Source organism: Mytilus edulis, chromosome 3 (genome assembly GCF_963676685.1).
Source record: "Mytilus edulis chromosome 3, xbMytEdul2.2, whole genome shotgun sequence".
Taxonomy (NCBI): Eukaryota; Metazoa; Mollusca; class Bivalvia; order Mytilida; family Mytilidae; genus Mytilus; species Mytilus edulis.
In genome coordinates, this window is record NC_092346.1 from 103,301,307 (window position 1) to 103,325,729 (window position 24,423).

The 24,423-nt window shown below is 30.9% G+C and overlaps 1 protein-coding gene and 1 long non-coding RNA gene across 25 annotated transcripts in view; one reads left to right on the plus strand and one right to left on the minus strand.

The window, feature by feature from the left end:
• LOC139514696 (serine/threonine-protein kinase 26-like) overlaps positions 1-22,884 on the plus strand; it is a 38,395-nt gene extending 15,511 nt beyond the window's left edge. For 3 of the 24 annotated variants that reach the window (XM_071304202.1, XM_071304203.1, XM_071304205.1), the window contains exons 3-15: positions 1,618-1,783; positions 3,206-3,363; positions 4,354-4,539; positions 5,086-5,231; positions 6,554-6,662; positions 7,871-7,927; positions 9,710-9,775; positions 10,379-10,480; positions 12,367-12,468; positions 13,021-13,119; positions 17,834-17,947; positions 18,562-18,770; positions 19,707-22,884. In XM_071304202.1, coding sequence (XP_071160303.1) covers positions 1,618-1,783; positions 3,206-3,363; positions 4,354-4,539; positions 5,086-5,231; positions 6,554-6,662; positions 7,871-7,927; positions 9,710-9,775; positions 10,379-10,480; positions 12,367-12,468; positions 13,021-13,119; positions 17,834-17,947; positions 18,562-18,770; positions 19,707-19,716 — 1,524 coding nt within the window. In that variant the 3' untranslated portion in view covers positions 19,717-22,884. The remainder of the gene's footprint in view (positions 1-1,617; positions 1,784-3,205; positions 3,364-4,353; positions 4,540-5,085; positions 5,232-6,553; positions 6,663-7,870; positions 7,928-9,709; positions 9,776-10,378; positions 10,481-12,366; positions 12,469-13,020; positions 13,120-17,833; positions 17,948-18,561; positions 18,771-19,706) is intronic. The other 21 variants (XM_071304211.1, XM_071304212.1, XM_071304218.1 and 18 more) reach the window with 12 other exon arrangements.
• LOC139514699 (uncharacterized) lies at positions 17,837-19,710 on the minus strand. Its single transcript, XR_011662662.1, has 2 exons — positions 19,579-19,710; positions 17,837-19,111 (listed from the first exon to the last, which is right to left on the minus strand). It is a non-coding gene; the product is annotated as an uncharacterized lncRNA (long non-coding RNA).
• Positions 22,885-24,423: the final 1,539 nt, after the last annotated feature.

Consider the following 24,423-nt stretch of genomic DNA (forward strand, 5'->3'; position numbering starts at 1 on the left):
ATTTTCCGAATTAGCTGGCGATTGTCGCTGGCTATAGCATTCTTCAGATTATCCATCAGTTTCAGTTTTTCTCAGTCTGTGTCAGATTGGCGCATGAACCAATGACAACACCCAACATTAACCGCAACAGTATCTTTAACAATTTCGATTAATTAATCATTGATTGCTAATTTTCAATAAACTGATTACGGTACTGCGGTTATGTACATTGACATGCTCAGTACTTTTAATGTTGAAAGACGTTTTTTTTTCTTTCTTTAAGAAAACAGGCAGAGGTAAATGTAAAACATTTATTGTATGGAAGTTTGCATACTATTCTAGCATATTTTGTTTTAATATTTTGATTTTTTTGGTACGGTTTTCCGTACCTGCAGTAAAAATTGGTACGGTCGGACCGTACCAACCGTACCGTGTGCTACGCCAGTGTAGTTTATAACTAACTGTTTCCCACCAATGAGAAGAATATAAGCAGTCCCTCTGGTCTATGGTTTATAACTTACTGTTTCCCACCAATGAGAAGAATATAAGCGGTCCCTCTGGTCTACAATGGTCTATAGTTTATAACTTACTATTTCCCACCAATGAGAAGAATATAAGCAGTCCTTCTGGTCTATAGTTTATAACTTACTATTTCCCACCAATGAGAAGAATATAAGCAGTCCTTCTGGTCTATAGTTTATAACTTACTGTTTCCCACCAATGAGAAGAATAAAAGCAGTCCCTCTGGTCTATAGTTTATAACTTACTGTTTCCCACCAATGAGAAGAATATAAGCAGTCCTTCTGGTCTATAGTTTATAACTTACTGTTTCCACCAATGAGAAGAATATAAGAAGTCCCTCTGATCTATAGTTTATAACTTACTGTTTCCCACCAATGAGAAGAATATAAGCAGTCCCTCTGATCTATAGTTTATAACGTACAGTAACTTCTAAAGTTAGATGTAAAGTTACTCACAATCATGTTATTCCCACTGTACAAGGGCTGTATGCTATATAGATCCTTTATATCCTATCATAGACCACACAGATCTATATAGCAAGTATCATGATCATTGAGTATGATGAGCCTACATTGAATAAGTTGCTTATTAAACGTAGGCTCTTACATTCATTCAACTCTTGACTCTTCATTTGACATGTGAGATAGTGAACTACAGACACTTTGTTTAGTAGTGTCTGGATGCATTAAGTACAACAATATTTCACTTGTATTGACTCATATATATTTGTTTTACAGTTAATATAAAAATAAGGAGATGTGGTATGATTGCCAATGAGACATCATCCACCAAAGTTTAAATGAAGTTAATGTATAAAATTTATTTCTTGGATGGAAATATTTTATTATGAACCTTTATCATACTCAATATGGATATTAGTTGATGATCAATTTTAGTGTTGATAAAGGCAAATTTGTGATGAAAAATTTATTTTGTAAATGTTCACTTTTATCTTGACTTTACCTATGTTTATTGTTTGCAGTGTTCAAAGTTATGGATTATATAATTGATGATCAATTTTAGTGTTGATAAAGGCAATTTTGTGATTAGACATATTTTGTAAATGTTCACTACTATTATGACCATGATGACTATACTTATGTTTTGTTTTTGCAGGGTTCAAAGTTATGGATTATAATGGAATATTTAGGTGGTGGTTCAGCATTAGATTTAATGAAGGCAGGACCATTTTCTGAAACTGACATTGCCATTATAATAAGGGAAATTCTTAAAGGATTAGATTATTTACATTCTGAGAGAAAATTACATAGAGACATAAAAGGTATATTGTAAATAACAAATAAAAACTGCCAAGCAAGGGTTGCAACAACAACAAAAAAATGTGAAGCAAGGGTTGCAACAACAAATAAAAACTGAAGCAAGGGTTGAAACAACAAATAAAAACTGTGAAGCAAGGGTTGCAACAACAACAAAAAAATCTATAGTCAAGTGCAAAACACAAGTCATAATTTGAAACAGCAGGACAGGATTTAATCTTCCCTATTCAAAAGTACTGTGTTAGTTGGATAATGGACATACATTTGCAATCAAAGAATGCTTCTGTCTGGTGCTGAGCATGTCTTGAAATAACATTTTTGTTTGAATTGATGTCCAAAACAATTCCACACTATAATAAGCTTGCAAAATTATATCAGAATGTTTGGTTGGTCCCAATAAAACAATTTCTAAACCATGGGAGTGGTCCTATAATGACGGGACTTTTTAGCCAATCAAGTTGCATATTACAATGAATTTATTGTTGTGATATTGAAGCCGTACAATGAGGATGAAGAAGCTCTTACATGTTATTTTTATACACAGATTTATGGGACATATTATTGTATACAGTTGTCAATCCTGTCGCCAATATGTAAGACAATAACCCAAAAATGCTCAAACCAATTTGCATGAAACTTTATTGAATTGTTTATACTTATAAATTGACATGAGCTTCCTTTTGATTTATATACAATGCTTATTTCCACAAAACACAGTTCAAGATCAAATTTGGATGGTGTCATTAACTCCATACTTAGTTATGTCCCTTTATCAAACATAGGTTGAAAGTAATAAAAGGGATATTTGTAGATGCTCTAAAACAATAAAATGTTTCCTGTTTATTCAACTGTGAATCAAAAATCATCTTTTCCTACAGTAAATGGAAGGTACAAAGGACCTTAAACTTACTCTTATCATGCTTATGGCTTTTGAGCCACCTTGACTTTAAAACTCCAAACTGAAACCTACAGACCATATTTGGAACTTTTATACAATATTAGAAATAATAACAAAACCAGTGAATAATGCTATAGTCAGTGCAAAAGTCACCTGAAGAGTTCTCTTAGCAGGGACTAAACAGTTTTTAGCTTTTGTACTAAAAAGTAATTGTATATGGTAATCACTGTTTATAAAGAATTTACAATAGAAATAGGAATGAAAACATTTAGATTGACTTTAACACTTTCATTATTTCATTGCTAACAGTAATTGACCGAGTAGAGATTGGTTTTAATAGTATTGTCCATCCAAAATTTCAATCGACCAGTATTTGCCAGTAAATGCCAGTATTTCCCGGTATTTACTGCTGGCATGGACCACTTTTTTGCCAACCTTCCCTCACTATAGTGTTGTTAGTGAAATCTGTTTGTAAACATGGTAAATTTGACCCACGAACAGACTCTTCATTTATTTTATTTTCACACAGCTGCCAATGTATTACTGTCAGAAAATGGTGATGTAAAATTAGCAGATTTTGGAGTTGCTGGTCAACTAACTAATACAACCAATAAAAGAAACACATTTGTTGGGACACCATTCTGGATGGCACCAGAAGTTATCAAACAGTCAGCTTATGATACAAAGGTAACATTTATTACAACATAAAATATTTCTCTATCAGGTAAATTTTTGGCATAACATAATTTCAGCTGATTGCATCGAATATGTAGGTAAAGGTAATCTTTGGTTAATGAACCGTGAAGTCATTATTAGGTTAGGTGAACAACCCCCCCCCCCCCCCTTTTTAGAAAAGAATAGTCTGACTGATAACCAATATATCTGTCTGTAAGACTGGACTTCTTAAAAAGAAGGGTAGTCATATACCTTAGTCAGATGTGTATTTTGTCAATCAGTTAGTCATGTTAGTTGTTTATTGATCTTTGTACCAAGTGAGTTTTACAATTTTTTCTGATGGTGTGCTGTTAAACCAATGTCCCAGATAAATAGAGAGATAGAAGATATTAAACCCTGTCATATTCATATGAGTATGTCCCAAACAAGGAGCTTCTACAAATTTATTCAGTGTGTTTTTTATTGCTTATTATTATTTTTTTGTGTATTGTCTCAAGAAGAAGATTGATTTTCTCCATTGAACACATTTATTTATGTTTTGTTTCTTTACAGCTGAATGCACAGTATATGTTTTGCTAATTGACAATGGTAGTACAGTAGCACCACATCTCATTATTTTTAAATCAGTCTAGTAATATGATTACAGTAATCATAAGTCTGTTCATGTTGTATCATCAAAATGCTGACATATTGGACAACTGAAATTCAGACTTTGTAAAAACATATACACATATATAATAATACCCACACAATCAGATATCTGAAACATGAACATGATATTATTTGTTAGAAAATTAAAATATTTGATAATGTCCAAATTATAATGAGAGGTTTTAATTTCTATATAATTATATTGAGACTCTGAGATTTTAATTTCAGGTTGCTATATGGAGTTTTAGGTGTAACTGCTATATAATTATATTGAGAGATTTTAATTTCAGGCTGCCATATGGAGTTTTATGTGTAACTGCTATAAATTATATTGAGAGATTTTAATTTCAGGCTGATATATGGAGTTTAGGTATAACTGCTATAGAATTAGCGAAGGGAGAACCTCCAAACTCAGAACTTCATCCAATGCGGGTATTATTTCTCATTCCAAAAAATCCTCCTCCTCAACTCACGGGGAACTACTCAAAGTTTTTCAGAGAATTTGTAGAGCTTTGTTTAAATAAAGAGCCTGCAAATGTAAGTACATAAGAATTATTTCATTTAGTATTTAACTTATATAATTGATTCTGCATATTTATATTTTATAAGAATTGTTTTATTTTCAAAACTTTCAAAACCTAAAAGAAAGTGTTAAGCCACATGCTGTAGCAACAAATGTTGAAGTAAACTAAACATCTTGGCATATTCTTATAATTACAAAAAGAAAAGGAACATGTCTACAAGGAAACAAGATATGTCAGCTTAAATTTGTCTCAGAATGGAGTGTAAAAAGAGCTACACAACAAGAACTAAAACTAGAAAATATGAAACCTTTAAAAAACAAATTACATTATTAATGAAAATGATACAAGAAATATAGCAAACCAACTAAATATAGGCTTCCAGGGTATAACATCCACATGGTTAAAAAGGACAAAATAGGTTTTACTCCTGACTTATAACTGAATTATCACATCAATTGCAAAATGATACATTAAACAAGGAAACAGCTAAAAATAATCTAATGTTACTGAAAGTTATTTCACAATTCCAGTTTCGTTAACATGAGCTTTTATTTAATAGCGACCAAGTGCCAAAGATTTATTAAAACATAAATTTATACTAAGAGCGAGAAGGACAACATATCTTCAAGATTTAATAGACCGTTACAAACGATGGAAGTCTGAACCAAAAAACAATGGTGATTCTGACAGCGATGAAAGTGAACCGTATGTTTATTATTAAATAGTACTTAGTAACAGCTTCATTTTAAAATTTTCTGTGTCATATGGTGCAATAAAGTCGTTTGTCGTCAGTATTTTCATAATCTGAAGACACATTCGGGACAATAACTTGTTGATGTTGTCATGTTATGTTATACTGTTTTTATACGACCGCAAAAATTGAAAATTTTTTGGTTGTATATTGGTATCACGTTAGCACTGTAGTCGTCGTCGTCAGAAGACATTTGGTTTTCGCACTCTAACTTTAGTAAAAGTAAATAGAAATCTATGAAATTTAAACACAAGGTTTATGACCATAACAGGAAGGTTGAGATTGATTTTGGAGGTTTTGGTCCCAACAGTTTTGGAATTAGGGGCCAAAAAGGGGCCCAAATAAGCTTTTTTCTTGGTTTTCGCACCATGTACATGGAATTAGGATTTAGGGGCCCAAAGGGTTTGATTATAGGCCCAGTTTTCAAGTTGGTCCAAATCAGGGTCCAAAATTAAACTTTGTTTGATTTCAACAAAAATTTAATATATGGGGTTCTTTTATATATGCTGAATCTAACCATGTATTTAGATTTTGGATATTGGACCATAATAGTTAAATGTCCAATTTAAAATTTTTACGTTTTTAAGTTTAAGTTCTTAGACCACATTCATTCTGTGTCAGAAACGTATGTTGTGTCAACTATTTAATCACAATCCAAATTCAGAGCTGTATCAAGCTTGAATGTTGTGTCCATCTTGCCCCAACTGTTCAGGGTTCAAACTCGTATGAAGCTGCACCCTGTCGAGCATCTGGTTAAGTGTATGGATCTCTATGAAATATTACCAGAAGGTTCAATACAACAAAAGGGACGTTGTGATTAATTTTCGGGGTTATGTACCAACATTTTAGGAACAAAGGGTCAAAAACAAGCATTTGTATAGTTTCACCACAATCATGACAATAACTTGTGTGTAAGTCTACGGATCTTTCTGAAATTGTACCACAAGGTTCCTTTTGGGGTAATTACTCAAAAAGTGGTGGGGGGAGTCAAAAGCTATGGGGATATGTTTTTCCCAATTTTTTTTGTTTTTTTTAGGGGGCAAAAGCTATGGGGGATATTTTTTTCCCCAATTTTTTTTTTTTGGGAAGGGGGGGGGGGGGGGTCATTATTTTTTCTTCAAGAAGATTTTTTTTACTGAGATGACATTATTCTTTGGTAAGGGATTTTGTTTATTTAATTAGTGGTTTATAATGTGGAGTAGTAAATATGATTAATTTTTTAAAGATTCAACATTCAGGGGGAAAAAAATGAATGTGTGTTTTTGTTATTGAATAGAGATGAAGAAGATGAAGCCAATGTGGATACAGACTGGATAATGACGATCAGACAAGCAGATCAAGATTTAAAGAAACAGTTACAGAATGGAGATAAGATGCCGGATCAGGTAAATACAAGAGTTCAAACAACATGTCACAAGAAAACAATTGCTTGGAGGCATATAGAAAATCTTGAGGTATATAAGCAGTCTATTTTATGGGGTTGAAATACATACTACAATTTGAAATACCAATAACTCAATTGTGATAGAGTATGGCAAGAAATATTTGAAGTTTAGCTGCTGAAATTTGATCTAAAAACCATGCATGCAATGGAAATTTATTGTTATTTAAAGGAAATAAATGAATGTAATTTAAAGACATGGATTTAATATAAGATGAATTTATAAGATTGAAATATAACAAGAGCACCCTTGGTTATAAACAGAGAAAATTGGTATATGTTACATGTTGTCATTAATAATAATGTTGATGTTGAAGAGGTTTTTATGCATATTAAATTTTTATTAAAACATGTTTTGTGTAACATTGTCTTTCTAAAAACTAATGCTTTTTATTAGGAATTGACCCAATAAAACATAATTCTAAACAATTCGAAAGATTTATCATGTTATTTCTGATACTTTTTTTTTTTTTTTGCTTATTTAATTTTCTTTGACTGAATTTAAAGATTTTAGTATTGTGTCTTGTAACAATATGTGAAGCTTTAAGATGGTGATGGATGCATGGAACTGGTTATAACTGGTTGTAAACATTAACTGCTTTTTATGTTGAATGTTGCATGTCTGTTCTAATAACAAATATATTGAAAGTACATCCACTTCATTTGAGTTTTGGTGGATAGTTCTCATTGGGAATCATACCATATCTCCTTATTTTTCAACTGGCGGATAATCAGTTGCTAAGCAATTATACATGTACATCAAATGTGTGTCAGAATTTTACTCAACATATGAGCCTGATTTCGATTTTTTAAGGCCTCATTGATTTTGCGTCTTTAATTATAAATATATATATATGTTATTGCTTTAGAAATAAAATTTGTTTTGTTTTATTGCAATCTGAATGAGTTGGATATGTTCTAAATGAAAACAAAAAAAAAATGTAGCAGGATCAAACAGTCATAACATTTTTACTCAAACTGTTACAATATTTTTTCTAAAATTCAGATTACAAATAAAAGTTTATTTTGACTGAACAATAAACAATACTTTGAACAGCAAAAAATATTATAATGAGACATACTCCTGTTTAGAAAAGTTAATTTAATTTGTGAGCCATTTGAGCGGTAGCAAAATTATATTGAATTTTACAGAATCAACAGAAACGCCCTGCCCCTCCGGCTCCCCCCAACATGCATGATGATACAAATGTAAGTCCTGTGGTGTGGAGTGTAGTGTGGCGTGTTGGTCAGATATTTACTTACACCTTGCTTTCCGTTTACTGTAGTTGAGATATCAAAATTCATAGCTTTTATGTTGCAGTGTTTAGTTTGTCATGTACTCTCAATTACAGTAACATAGATATTAGATAGTGTGTAGGATAAGATTATCCCTAGTATAAAGTTTGAGCTAGATATAGTATTCCTGGTGTTGGTGTCACTGTATTTGATGTATTTCACTAAATTTGGAGGAATTTTATAACTATTTCTGTCATGTGTACAGCAAATGTTTCACATAAATATTTGAAAGCTTTTTTTTCTTGCATTTTCATAAAAATTTGAAACTTATTATTTGTATCTCACATTTTGTTTACTTTAAAACTGGAGGTTTTGCATGAACTACTTTTAATCTATGCTAATGGTTCTCGGACATTAAACACATCAAATCACACTTGATTCTCCAACAAACCAATGAATATTAGTTCTTGTGTAATTCAATGCTGAAAGCTTAGTCATAGGGTAGCAAGTTAGATTAATATGTTGAGCATTTTTTTCAGCAGAAGTCATCAGAAGAATATTTTGGTTTATTTTGTATAAAGTATGATAAGCTTAATAAAAACCCAAATAATTTGATATGATCAGGCTACCATTTAGTTAAGTAAACTAGATACAAACACATAAAAGATAAATTAAAAAAAACCCAGAAGTTTCTTCTGAATTAAGTGGCTGCTAGCAGGAGTCAAATTTAAGCTCTTTTGTGTAATGGCCAGTCTGAAAACTCTACTGGTCGGGCTCCAAATCTACTGGTCCTGCAAAAATGACATTCCTTTGACAAACACTAATATAAATGATAGATGTTTAATTTTATTTTGATGCTTTCGTTTACATAAATTAGACAGGAATTTTCCCTACCTTTGATTCCTGTCATTTATTGCCGTAGATTTTTTGTGCTGTTCTGATTGCTCATGAGCACGTACAGAATCCAATTTGAAATTTGATGCAATCAGTGATTTTTATCGACAAATTTCTACTGGTCCGCCGGACCACCAGCTGACAAAATCTACTGGTCCGACGCACATTCTACTGGTACCGGACAGCTACTTTCGACCCCTGGGCTAGTAAAACTAACCATTTATATAGTATTGCTCATCTCTTATCTCAAAGGACCTCCAGTGAGTAATTTGGTAGCAAATAACATTCTTTCTTCATAGTTGTTCACTTCTATGTTATGTGGTTGGTGGAGAGTTGTCTCATTAACAATTATACCATATCTTCTTATTTTTATATTTTTTCATGTTTTCTAAATGAAAAATGGCTTTTTCAGGTATAGCTTTCTGTACATGATATGCTTGTTTGTTGTATTAAATGTTTATTTCAGAAATTGTAGTGAGATTGATAATCTTTATTGCTGTTTATTTACTTCACGTATGGCCAATATATTGCCTTACATAGGGACATATAATATCTCCTTAAATTGCATATTAGATATTCATGCAAATAAACAGAACCTTTTTTAATAATTTTTTCAGGTCAAATATTCACTTTTAAATTTTTCAATAACCATGCATTAAAGTGTTTTTTATCCTATAAATAAATGCTATCTGTCCAAAAAAGAAAAAGAAATACACTTGTGTCATAAAAACCAAAAGTGCAAACATTGCATCTTCTTTTGATACAAAAATACAGCGATCAAACATTTTGACCCCCTGAAAGAAATCTGAATAATCTGTACATTGCATGTGACTCGAGACTGCATGATTCTTTGTGTTACAGAATTACAATATTGGTCCTAGAAAACAGGAGAGAATACCGGATAGTCAACCATATAATCACCCAGCTGTAAGTTAACCTATAATCTTCACAAGCTAACCTTTTGACCTTTAACCCTGTTGATTATGGGGGAGGAAGATTGATGTTTTAATAACCTTCTAACCCTTTTTATTTTGTAATATGTTTAGTTTCAATTAGTAAAAGACACCTTTAATTTCTTTGCTTTTGGGAAATTTGGTAAAAATTTCTAAATCTCTCACTTTGCTTGATATATTAGATTAGAAATAATGGTGTAGGTAGTTTTTCACCTGATTTAAATGATAAAGAATCTGGGCTTACAAGAAATTTACATATAACAAATCGCTGCTGAAATTAAGCTTATCAGGATTAACAAGATTTAATAATAAAACCTTAAGAGAACTATACCTGATAGGATCAGGGTAAACATTATAGGATAAGGGCACGCTGATGCCAACATGAGTTAGGGAGAAGACAATACTGTGAAATAGAGAAGAAACTAACCCTGTTAGTGGTCTGTTAAAATAAATGAAAAAAGTGAAGTTAATTTGAGAATTACTGTGATTTTGAAATATATTTTGTAAAAGAATCATTTGAAGAAAAACATATAACATATGTATAAAATGATTGACATTTTGTAAATGTCTCTGACAGAGAGGTCCTCCTCCTCAGGGACAAATAATTGGACATATAAGTTCACAAGGACCATTAATGGGACGTACAGAATCAGCTCCAGTTTTAAGTGACCGTAAAGATGTAAGTCAATTCTTTCAAGGCTTTGGTGGTGTTTCTATATATAGTACTAAAATTTTGCATTGTTATATCAACTATAGCTTCACTTTAACCTCTCTTTCATATTCTGAATCTCAAGTTCTTACTAAACGTATGACACCATTGATTTTGATAGTTGTATTTTCAGCATGATAGAAGGCATTGTTTTCATGTTCACGAATGTGATTGACCATATCATTGTGTGCCAACCATTTCTTCAGTTTTAAGCATGTCTTTTTTTAAATGTTGTAAGTAATTGAGGTCACTTGGTATCAATTAAATTCAGTTCAAAATTGAAATTTATTATTTCATTTATTTCACGCAAAATAACTTGGTTTCAACTTGTTTTGGTTTTTTTACCACTCCTGAACAGGGCCTCTGCCTTGCCTATACAAAACAGATGGTTGGTATGAATTTGTGAAATCCTCTCATGTTGTTCCAATGTAGTGAATCCTCCAAAAGGTAGAAATAATTCTTCTTTTACAATGCCGACTAAAGGTAGAAATAATTCTTCTTTTACAATGCCGACTAAAGGTAGAAATAATTCTTCTTTTACAATACTGTCTAAAGTTTTATAACATTGATCATATTTGCATATTCACGTTAGGAGAGGGGAAAACATCTTGTGATTATTTTAAAGTTTTGGGGTTTGTCTTTCAGAGTTATGGAACATTTATGTAATTATCTATAAATAACAAATCACTTAAAGTCTTCTATATAATACTGTCCAAGGGACGTCACTGTAATCAACAATCTTGTCATTGTTTTGTATTAGGCACGTCGATTGGTTTATGATATTTTTTCTGGTTTTTTTTTGTGATAGACACTTTTAATCAACTTTTTGTACATCAAAATTTATTAAACTTGACATAACCAGTTAAAATGAATATGGAGGAATTAAACTTATTTTATTTAGTATCCTTATCTAACTTTAAAAAATCTGCCAAAATATAAAAATATTTAAGGTTATAGTATTATACACAAAATAATACAAGGAAACCTATATCATCATTGTGTGTAATTGTATTTTCTTTCCTACTTTGAGTTCGTCGAGTTCGTCAAAGTAATGAAACTTATTTTATTTGTAAGATAAATCTATATATACTTTACAGTCAATGGATTTATTTCATTTTAAGGTGGTACCCAACACTTTCACTAAAATTAATTTGGCTCGTTATATATACTTTACAGTCAATGGATTTATTTCATTTTAAGGTGGTACCCAACACTTTCACTAAAATTAATTTGGCTCGTTTAATTTTTATAAAATTTTGACAAAGTATTTACTTTGACCCTTAAACAAAAATATAAAAATTTCAAAAATTTTGAACCAACCGTTTTGGTCAGAAAAAATTACACTGGTTATATAGCAGTTTGACAAACACCAATTTTGATCATTGAGAAGCTTAATATTCCATTTACAACACAACATAATCAAAACGTTTAGCTGACTTTACAGAGTTATCTCCCTGTAGTGTTAGGTACTATATATAATTAGGGAACTTGACCGGTTTCTTTTTAGGTGTTTTCTGTTCTAAATCAAAGTTATATGTACATGTCTGACTGTATGTTTGTTGATTATTTTCTAAATCATATTATATGCCTATGTGTAATGATTATTTCTAAATCAAAGTATGTATGCCTATTCAGCTATTGTAATGATTATTTCTAAATCATATTTTATATGCCTATTTGTAATGATTTTTTCCGTATCAAAGTATGTATGCCTATTGTTATGATTATTTCTAAAAGATAGTATGTATGTGTAATGATTAAATGATAGTATGTATGTGTAATGATTATTTTTCTCTTTAGTTGCTTGCTGTTGTTGCTTGACAGTAGAATATTATGTGTTTGCTTGGTATTTACAGGGCGCACCCATTCACCAACGTAGTCACTCTGACGATGCACAACCTCCATCTTCATATTACCCTGCGTATCCTGCCGCAAACCCATCTAATCATGTCAATCGAGTAAGTCTCTTGTCTTACATCCAATATTCCATTGTGTGAAAGGTTAAGGAATTAACCCTGATATGTGTTGAAGTGGATTTGACTATTAATTGTGTGAAACTTCATTAAAATAATGATTTATTAACAGATTTGGTTATTAATTATGTGAATTTATTCAAAGACGATTATATTAACTGTGTGAAGATTTAAATTAGTGGTTTACTAATAATTTGAAATGTGTAAAGGGTTAAAGTTTGAAGAAAAAAATACCATGTTGTACAACACAACTGTAAACTGTAGTAAGAATAAATACCAGTTATGAATGGATTTTAAAGTTAATTTAAAATATATTTCATGAAATTCTTTGAAAAAATCAATTTAATAGGTTCATTTAGAATAATGTTTACTTCAAAAGAATGTTTCCAGAATATCCTTGGTCTTGACTTAATGGGGATATTTAGATTATGTATACAAAGGTCCTTAGTCGTTTCTTACGAACACAAGATAAAAGTAGATATATATGTCACGTCTGTATATACATTTTAGTTATGTCACATTTCTATCTTTATTTAGCCATCATCACGTCCTAAATCTCAGTATGATATACCTGCAAATATACCGCCAAAACCATATGGGGTAAACAGGGGCCCTGATATTGTACAATTTAGACATGTGAGTCCTTCCTTTGTTTCGCCTCTTGATATAACAATCTATTCTATTCTCTTACACATTTCTAAAAAAATGTATATTTTATATGATATAATATAACTAACACCTTGGTTAGATGAACTAGAAATGAAAGTTATCAAAGTTTTTAGAGCTCTTTCAAGGTTTTTGACTCCTGAAAAAATCATGTAAAAACTTTGCTAGTTTCATCCTATTTGTAGGTGTAGCAATATAAATTCAAATCTTAACAAACCTTTTCTTGAAGCTTGAAATTTTTGCATCAGAGCTAAAAAAAAGTTCATCTAGTAAAGGGTGCATGTTTAGTACATAATAGCTTGCTCACTTAAGTCTGGGATGTATTTTATGGTAGATGTAATCATTGTTTTGCATGTTTAGTCTGTGAATATAACAATAAGTACAGCAATTATGAGGGGAGGGGGGGATTTTATTTTTAAAGTCTGGGCTTATATTTGGTCAAATGAAATGTTGTATAAGCATATAAACTACTGAGACAGGGACTAAACTAATTTTACCATGGTAGCTGTATTCTGCTTTATAAACAGGAACTTAAATAATTGTATATTATGGTTGTAATCTGCTTTTTAAACACCTAAAATACTTTTGACAGGAAGACTATAGTCTACACCTAAAATACTTTGACAAGTAGACTTAATAGTCTACACCTAAAATACTTTGACAGGAAGACTTAATAGTCTACATCTAAAATACTTTGACAGGAAGACTTAATATTCTACACCTAAAATACTTTGACAGGAAGACTTAATATTCTACACCTAAAATACTTTGACAAGAAGACTTAATAGTCTACACCTAAAATACTTTGACAGGAAGACTTGTCTACTGTGATTAATTTTGGTTAGAAATCTGCTTTATAAACACCTAAAACACTTTGACAGGAAGACTTGTCTACTGGGATTTATTGCTGTTTAGAAGTCTGCTTTATAAACACCTCAAATACTTTGACAGGAAGACTTGTCTACTGGGATTAATGCTTTATAAACACCTAAAATACTTTGACAGGAAGACTTGTCTACTGGGATTAATGCTGGTTAGAAGTCTGCTTTATAAACACCTAAAATACTTTGACAGGAAGACTTGTCTACTGGGATTTAATGCTGGTTAGAAGTCTGCTTTATAAACACCTAAAATACTTTGACAGGAAGACTTGTCTACTGGGATTTAATGCTGGTTAGAAGTCTGCTTTATAAACACCTAAAATACTTTGACAGGAAGACTTGTCTACTGGGATTTAATGCTGGTTAGAAGTCTGCTTTATAAACACCTAAAATACTTTGACAGGAAGACTTGTCTACTGGGATTAATGCTGGTTAGAAGTCTGCTTTATAAACACCTAAAATACTTTGACAGGAAGACTTGTCTACTGGGATTTAATGCTGGTTAGAAGTCTGCTTTATAAACACCTAAAATACTTTGACAGGAAGACTTGTCTACTGGGATTAATGCTGGTTAGAAGTCTGCTTTATAAACACCTAAAATACTTTGACAGGAAGACTTGTCTACTGGGATTTAATGCTGGTTAGAAGTCTGCTTTATAAACACCTAAAATACTTTGACAGGAAGACTTGTCTACTGGGATTAATGCTGGTTAGAAGTCTGCTTTATAAACACCTAAAATACTTTGACAGGAAGACTTGTCTACTGGGATTTAATGCTGGTTAGAAGTCTGCTTTATAAACACCTAAAATACTTTGACAGGAAGACTTGTCTACTGGGATTAATGCTGGTTAGAAGTCTGCTTTATAAACACCTAAAATACTTTGACAGGAAGACTTGTCTACTGGGATTTAATGCTGGTTAGAAGTCTGCTTTATAAACACCTAAAATACTTTGACAGGAAGACTTGTCTACTGGGATTAATGCTGGTTAGAAGTCTGCTTTATAAACACCTAAAATACTTTGACAGGAAGACTTGTCTACTGGGATTTAATGCTGGTTAGAAGTCTGCTTTATAAACACCTAAAATACTTTGACAGGAAGACTTGTCTACTGGGATTTAATGCTGGTTAGAAGTCTGCTTTATAAACACCTAAAATACTTTGACAGGAAGATTTGTCTACTGGGATTAATGCTGTTTAGAAGTCTGCTTTATAAACACCTAAAATACTTTGACAGGAAGACTTGTCTACTGGGATTAATGCTTTATAAACACCTAAAATACTTTGACAGGAAGATTTGTCTACTGGGATTAATGCTGTTTAGAAGTCTGCTTTATAAACACCTAAAATACTTTGACAGGAAGACTTGTCTACTGGGATTAATGCTTTATAAACACCTAAAATACTTTGACAGGAAGATTTGTCTACTGGGATTAATGCTGTTTAGAAGTCTGCTTTATAAACACCTAAAATACTTTGACAGGAAGACTTGTCTACTGGGATTAATGCTTTATAAACACCTAAAATACTTTGACAGGAAGATTTGTCTACTGGGATTAATGCTGTTTAGAAGTCTGCTTTATAAACACCTAAAATACTTTGACAGGAAGACTTGTCTACTGGGATTTATGCTGGTTAGAAGCTGTGAACTATTTTGTTTGTTATATTTGATTACAGTATAATCAATAAATGATTCAGCTTTCACCTAGGTTCTTTTTAAAAATAAGTATTTGCCAATCCATAAAAAGCTTCTGTAAGTGTTCCTGGGTCATATAAAAGATGTGTTTAAATAGTCCATGACCACTTATTTTTTATTACTATGTATTTATTTAGTATTTTATTTTGAACATTTTATGAGACAGGTGAAATATGAAAAGTTTTATTTTTTATGACCCCACCACAGAGGATGGGGCTTTAAGTTTTACCCTGTTCCGTTTGGACCATTATCTCTATGTCAGAAAATAAGTTTGCGTTCTTTAACTTAAGTTTGTCTCAACAATAAGTTATGAATCTAACAAACCATACTGATTACCACCAAACTTAGATCAAGTTTGAATTTGGGTGATGTCATTTTCACAGCTCCAATTGTGTCCCTTTAAAATGGAAAAAAAAATGCTTAATATGCTGTATCCACACTCAAAAGTTTAGTTTGCCTCATCCAAATATTATAAAACTTATTCAACAAACAGTGATTAAGTTTGAATTTGGGTGGAGTCACCTTTACTGTCCATAAGTTATGTCCCTTTATTAATGGAGAAATTGGCAAAATTGCAGTTTCTGCACTCCAACTTTAGTTAGCCAAATGTTTTGAAAGTTCTACACAATGTTTATCACCACCAAAAACAGTTTTTGAGTTATGTTCCTTTGTAAATAGAAAAATTGCAGAATTTGCCGTATTTTTACAAGCAGGGGCACCTGTGTTAAATGGACACATTTTTCATTTATTTTAATATCTTCAAAATGAAGATGGATTTTGTTGTAAGCATGATTATATGTTATCAAAACAGCATTTCTCTTTACTTTATACCAGGTGTTGTTCACTGTTTATGAAGAGAACATCATGTGTTCTACATGAACTCCAGTAGCCCTTTTCACTAAAATCTCACGTGTAAAATTTATCGTAAATCTAAAGTCAACTTAATATTTTTATCGTAAGATTAATTTTATACTTAAGATTTTTTGTGAAAAGGGCTACCTTTTCAGAGCAATTATTGAGGCAAGGTCCTGTTTTATTTAACAATTGTTGCTTGTTTATGTAGTTGTCTTTATTAATGTCATCTAATTATGTATAATTTTAAGATTTTGAAGGTAAGGCCATGGTTTATGAAGAAAAAATATGTTTGTTTCAGTTTAAATTCATCTGACTATATAGTATAGCAAAAAAAAAAAAAAATGGAACTCGTACAGAATTTTTTTTTTTAACTATTTGAAAGTTATTCAAAAGGGTTAGTATTAAGGATTCCCAAGTTTTACTTGTATGAAATGTTACTTACCAATAGTATGAAATATGTGTGATAAAAACATAATAACTATTATATCTTTAGATTTAGTGTAGATTATTTCTAAATAATGGGATCTGTGCATGAATACTAGCATGCTACTTACATCTGATATTGAAGATTTATTTTGTTAATGTTTTATTTTATGTATTTTTCTCTATTTCCCATTAGCTTCAAAACTTGTTGATGTTGTCATGTTATGTTATACTGTTTTTTTACAATGAAAAATTAATTTTTGACAGGCAAATTTTTCTTTTCAAAAGAATTTGCAACAATTTATAAACATAGCTATGCCACTGATTTATTTCAGGTGAATTTTGTGTTTAAAACATTTGATAATGGTACTGCACATTCAGAAATTATTGGGATGTTTTTATTATTGCGAAAAAATGCAACAGAGTTATAACTGCAATAATTTAAACTCTCATTTTAAATTTCTTTATATGGATTAAACAGGATTTCTCTCAATATTGCAAAAATAAAAATCGCATTTTAGTCTAAAATGACAAAATCACAATAACAAATGCACACAATCATTTCTGAATTTACAGTAATTAGGATTTTTGATAGCTTTTCAAAGTATAACTTTTGACAACATTTCAGATCAGAGAAAATGATGATGCATTAATATTGTAAGGAATGAAATAATTATGTTGTATTTGATGTTGTACATGTATTTCTACAAATGAATTATAACATTCTTTCAGCAGCATGTTTTGTCAGTTTTGACAATTGTTTCAGCTTCAGGGGAATGTTTAAATGGAAGACGAAGTAAAATTAAAGATATGTTTTTGTACATTGTAGCAAAGTCGCCAGCCAGCTCCCCAGCCCCCAGGTCCAGGGCGACCAACATCTATGATTGATATACCGCGACAGTCTTCCAGTCTTTCTAACACAGTAGTACCTTTACTTTCTTCAGTAAGTCTTTTGTTATACTTCTTAATCTGTTTTATGGCTATATCAGTAGATTATCAGAACTGCATTTTGGGAAAAACTCTTTATCAAAAACAACAAAAAAACTACCCTGTCTATAATGGGTAGTTGGGGTAGAAAAATGATTTAATTTTTTCCTAATTATGAAAGGTTTAAAGTTGTATGTATGTGAAAAAGAGTTAATTTACACTGACATGGCTTACTAGAAGTCTTTTAGGATTAGCACTGAAGGTTAACCATGACCAGGAGACTGATAGTAATCAATATATTGCACAATGCAAAAAAACGTATGAATTAGACAAAGTATTAAAAAAAGTATAAATTAAAAAATGTGTTTCAGCAGAAAATATCTGGATACCACTATATACCAATTGATTTACATTTGATGCAATAGGATGACATCATTTTTGGTGCATAAAACAGAGCTTCTATAGGATTTTTGTTAAGCAGACACACATTCTAATGCATCATTGTTTGTAACATTCATTTTGATTGGATAATGTCACCAATTTTTCTGGAACACATTTAATGAATGGTCTTATAAAGATTAATTTGATTATGTTGATGTCATTTTAAAAGTAATCTTGATGCCATTGCAGTTAAAATCAGAATACTATGAAGATTACCGACGCAACGGTAGACCTGTTCAACGAACTGAAACTGTAGATGAACTCAAAAATGCTTTTGAATTGGTTGAAAGATCATGTCCGGGTATTGTTGATGAATTTTTAACGAGTGTTGTAAGTCGTTTAGCCTCAGTATCACAGGGAGGAGTTGATGTTAGACGAGCTGTAGATAAAATTAAAAGGTAAGATTAGGAGGATTTAACTACTAATATTGTAATTGTGTAATGGTATGCTGACATTTACCATTGATCCAGCAAAGATTTTTACTTTAAGTGAAGCTTTTATTAAGCCAAATTTGTATTTCTTGTTGTAAATAGATTACTAGATCTATAGGCTTATATAATTATCTAGTCAACAAGACCTGATGCACTCAGTCTATTGACCCGGCTATTGAAAGAAATTATTGTGAGAAAAAAATAGGCACAGTTTTGACAATTTCAGAATTCTCTATTGATATCTATACACAACTGTGGTAATTTCTGGAATCAACCTGTGGAGACAATTTGTTTATTGTTAGGTACACCTTAAGGTGTAATACCACCATTGATTTTTCCCTATTAGTCTTTGTTAAATTGGCACTTTTAAAAAAATCGTACAGTATTTACCTTTATTTCAACCAAAGAAATACTTTGCATGTGTAAAGTTCAATCCTTTCCAGTGATACAATGAAAATTTCACACTACATTTCATTGCATATAAGAAAGTAACCACCGCTGAGGGTAGACAACCCAATTTTTACACTGTTATTTACTGGTTATCTGCTTTGGTAACTATGTAACCTTAACGTTCCAAAATATTTTATAAGACCATCAAATAAAAAAAGAATGATGCTTTCAGACACCCAACATACATATTTACGACTCAGAAAAATTTAAGTGCATTGAAATGCAGGGTTAATTTTCTACAACTGTCAAATTCAAGGGAATATTTTTTTAGGCCTACTTTCGTATGCAACAGGATGTGACGTACAATGATTTGGTGGTATTACACCTTAACAAGTTGAAAATTATTTTATTCTCTTCTTACATGACATCAAGTATAAACACCTATCTATATGAATGAGAATCTATAGAGATTAATTGTTACATGTTATATAATGTTTACTTTGTTTATTTTAGGCCTTCCTAGCAGTTGTAGTTGCCTAGGTTACACCAGTTAGCATTACCAATAAGGTTACATACACGATGGTCCATAAACTGATTTTACTGTGATAAACAAACATTTTATAGAAAGTGCTTACATTACTTGACATGGCAAGAAGTGATGGTGCTCTCCTTCATAACATTGTCAATCCTTGTACAACATCATTATAAATGGGTCAAAATGTATATCTGACAGAAAGAAAGATTATATCACTGCATCAATGTACAGGAATTCCTAATTGTTGGGAGCCTATAGACTTTCTGTAAACCTATATCATTGCATCAATGTAAAGGAATTCCTAATTGTTGGAGCCTATGGACATTCTGTAAACCTTTCTTGTTAAAGTATAGATGTTAGTATTCAAAAGATTTGAATACAGACAGCTTCAAAACTAATTATTCTTTGATATCACATAATTGCAGGTTAAGAAATATAGCATCAATGACTACTAATGCAGAAAAAAACACAGTGTGTTGGATTTTTAGGTAGAACTAATATCCTTTTCAAAACATTAATGTTAGTTGAATAAATTTGGAGAAAAAAAATGGAACCTATTTCTAATTAGTCACATATTTCGTTGTTGAATATAGTATATTGACTTTAAAAATGGTATAATCATTTTGGTCAACTTTAGGATTAATTATAAACATATATATTCTTAATTAAACTGTGTTGCCATGGAAATGGAAGATTTATATAAAGATAATGAGGAAAGATTTGTTCCTGTGATCCTCTATAGACTGTCTTTTATATAAATAAGAATCATTTATAAAAATCAGGAAGTCACTGTTTTCCTCCCAGTTTTAGCCAATTATTATTTGTACTAAATTTGATTATTATTGAGTAAAAATTGAAAGGATAACAGTGCAGACTTAGTTGTATAATTTCATGTTACTTTATTTATCTTTGTTAATGTATTATCATATATTATGTTAAATGGCTATAATTGACCAATTTTTAAAAGTGACCCATATGTATTTATTTAACAAATTTAGACATAATTGTGCAATTCTATTAATAGACTTGAACAACTCTACTGTAATATTACTGATGTTCATCGATTAATAATATATAATGATGAAAGAAATTTTTTCCCCCTTTTTTCTAGTTTGAAAGTTTGCTCGTTAGTGTATGTTTTCAACGTGTTATAATTTGAATATGTCAGTGACGAAAGAATGTATTATATAGAATGAGTGTAGTTCGCCATGCTAAATTTTATATTCTTTTATGAATATGTTATAGCATACCAAGGTCATGGTCAAAATACTTTGACTTACAGTAACTTGAATGGCTGACATAAAGTCTGCTCTTTCCCTGCTTATTATTTTTTAAAACTAAGGATGAAATTTAATTTGAAGTTCCCTTTTATAAATAAGATTTAATGTGGTCAACTTATTGAAGTAGCTTGAACTCTAAGTTGTAGCATTTACTAGTGTATTTTCAGTTGTTCTGTCGTTTTATCTTAATTTAAAAAAAAATCAATCTTACAATTTTTACTTCATTGTTAGATCTTTTAAAAGAAAGCTGGTATCCAATGATAGTTTAGACAATTTAAAATATTAAAGTTGGGTGATAATTTCCTATTTCTGAATATAAAAGGGTGTTTATGACATTTTTAAACTTTATTTTCTTGTTATTTAAAGGACATGTATAAGAAAATAGTTCTAGTAAATTTGTTTTCTAAAGTGTGAAGACATATTATATCGATATTTAAGTAGTTCTTGTTAATCAAACAACCAAAATGATAAATGCATTTTAATATGAGTTAATATTAAACCTGTCATGTTCTCTCTAAAGTTAGACTAGAAATGCTTTAACTTTTGCTCAACAAAAGTTTCATATTTTGACTGAAAATATTAAACAAAAGGGGCCAAAAATCTTATGAGTTTCATCAATGATCGACAATCAGAATTGTTCAGGATAAAGTGTACATATATACATTTTGTAATTTATAACAAATTTGTACATTTTCATTAAGATTGATAACTAATTTCTTATGTTTTTGTTTTTTAAATCTGTGTATGAAATGGCCATTTTATTGGATGCTGAAAATGTTAGTTACATACATTTTGATATTGTATTTCTGAAAGATTAAGATAGGTTAATACATTCATGGTTTTAATGAAATGAATATAAAAGATGTTTTTTTCCTGGGTTTTCAATTGAGTGAATTTTAATTCAAATGTTGTAATAGCTATTGATTTATTGTTTTTATGGGAAAATATCTATTACTAAAACTTTCATGAGTTGAAATTTATATTTGAAAGAAAATCTGTGGGACAACAATCAATTTGATATGGCCTTTTAAAGCAATGCTATTTTCACTGTCAGATAGTGCTGCAATTTTCTATTTAAAGATATTGGAAATAAATAGAATAATGGTCAGTGACAACATATTGTGTTTGAAATTAAAAAAATGGTAGCTGACCAAGTGTTGACATTGAGGTCATTTTTGCTACCATGATTTTAATAACAAAGCATTACAGGAATACTATACTTGGGATAGGTAATGTTAACGACTGATTGCTGTGATCACAATAATTTTCACACATTACAATGACTTCATTTCATTGATAAATTTCTGATTCTATTTAGCTGCATTCAAATGTTTTTAAAAAAATCTATCTTCAAGCAAATGTATGCGTGCCATCCAGTGAGATGTTATTTTAATATTCAACATGGCTTTGATAAATAAATCTCTCCCTTACTGTAGATCATCTCTTTGTGAGAAATTTTATTTGGGAAGACAGGTGTATGGTAGTACCTTTAAATAAACAACTATTTTAAGGAGACAATAACATATTCCACATCTTAAATGTTTAGGGCTGTTCCAAGATTAAAACCTTGTGGCATGAAAGGCTCTTTCAAGACATGATCAACTGTGAAATAAAATTTCTAAGGCAAATGAAACCCCCAATATTTATTTAATTTGAGTGCCTGCCATACCCTACCCTATATATCTTGAAACAGCCCATAGACAGACCACTATATCTTGATTTGCATCCATTATATATGTATGGTTATGTTTGTATATTAACAAATTTATGTGTAAATATTTGCTTATAATGTATATTATATACATATATATATATATATCATATCATTCCAAAGGACTTCTCAGATGTATTACTGAATAAATACATTTTAACTTTTCCTTGTTTTAACGATTTTACTTATCAACTTATTACAGAACTTGCTTGTGTCTAGTTCGACACTATGATTGATTTTCATAAGAAAAAAAAGATGTGGTATGATTTTTTTCCACGAGATACCAAATGATCCAGAAATTAATGGAGGTTACCATATAATCCTTCAACAATGAGCAAAGCTCAAACCACTTTTGATTGCTTAACAACCAATGGGAAATATCTCATGCATATAGATTATTCAGGACTAGAATAAACAAATTATACATGAAGTATATCCTGCAAGGTTGTCAACTATGTTACAGGGTTGGAAATTTGGAATGCCACCGACAAACTGAAGTACAAGGCAAGTTTATTAAACTGACAAAATCAAATACTATCAATTCATGGAACAATTGAAAAACAACCTCCTATTCGTCATACCGGCATTTTTGGAGAAAAAAAATTAAGTGATTTGTCAAAATCAGTTAATGTTTATATTGTCTAAAAGAAAGTGTACATTTTATCATCATACACCAAAAATTACCATAAACGTCATTTGGCAAGAATTTTTACAGTTGTTCGTCATGGAGGTACCCCAATTATGACCCCCATTGATGAGAAAGTACTCAAAAACAATGAGGCACATATTTAGTTGCATTTTTGTTGAAAATAAAAATATAACTTGATGGAACTACAATGTTTTATAGTTAATATAGAAACATAAATTTCTTAGATTATGTTTAGGTTATGTGATGATTGTAGTAAAGCTTTATATTTAGGATTATCAAAATAAAATCAATGGTTAGTAAAGAAAGCAAGACATATCAGTGTATGCACTCTTGTGACAATTTGGTTGGCTTGGTCCTTTCCAAAGGAATTTTACTTTTACAAAGTCTAGTTCTCCATGACACTAGCCACATTGATGTGAAAAGCTAACATGGACCTTTGGGCAAGCTGAGCTAATTTAAACCCGGTGCTCAAGGGCACAGCTTTATACTACTGCAGTGGTCGAACCCTGAACGGTTGGGGCAAATTAGGTCACAATATTCAAGCTTGATACTGTCTGAATTTGGATTGTGATCGAATTTTTTTTTCACAAAATAAATGTGGTCAAAGATCTTATGCAATTGAAGATTTCTTCTTGAAACTTCAAAATTCGCAAAATTTGAAAAATTTTGAAAAAAAGGAATCCTTAAAAAAATTGTAACCCACCCCCAACTTAATGAAACCCCCCTTTAAGCAATAACCCTTAAACTCAATCCCATACTTTCCTTTGTAGTGTGGAATCTTGAAGTACAATTTCAGAGACACTGGGGTAAAGCGGCATCCATAAATTCTGTTACGTACCGCCCAATTTGGCAGATGGCAGTATCAGTAAGATTTTATATTTCCCAAATACTTTTGATCGAAAGCATTGTTGATAGAGAAAATTAGTAATTGTCTGTGTGGTATATAGAACAAGTGTTCTGCAGATAAAATAACGATATAATGGTTTAATACGACTTAAAAAAAAAAGAAGCCGTACGTAACTTTGAAGGTAGCTGTTTGTAACGGGAAGTATTTA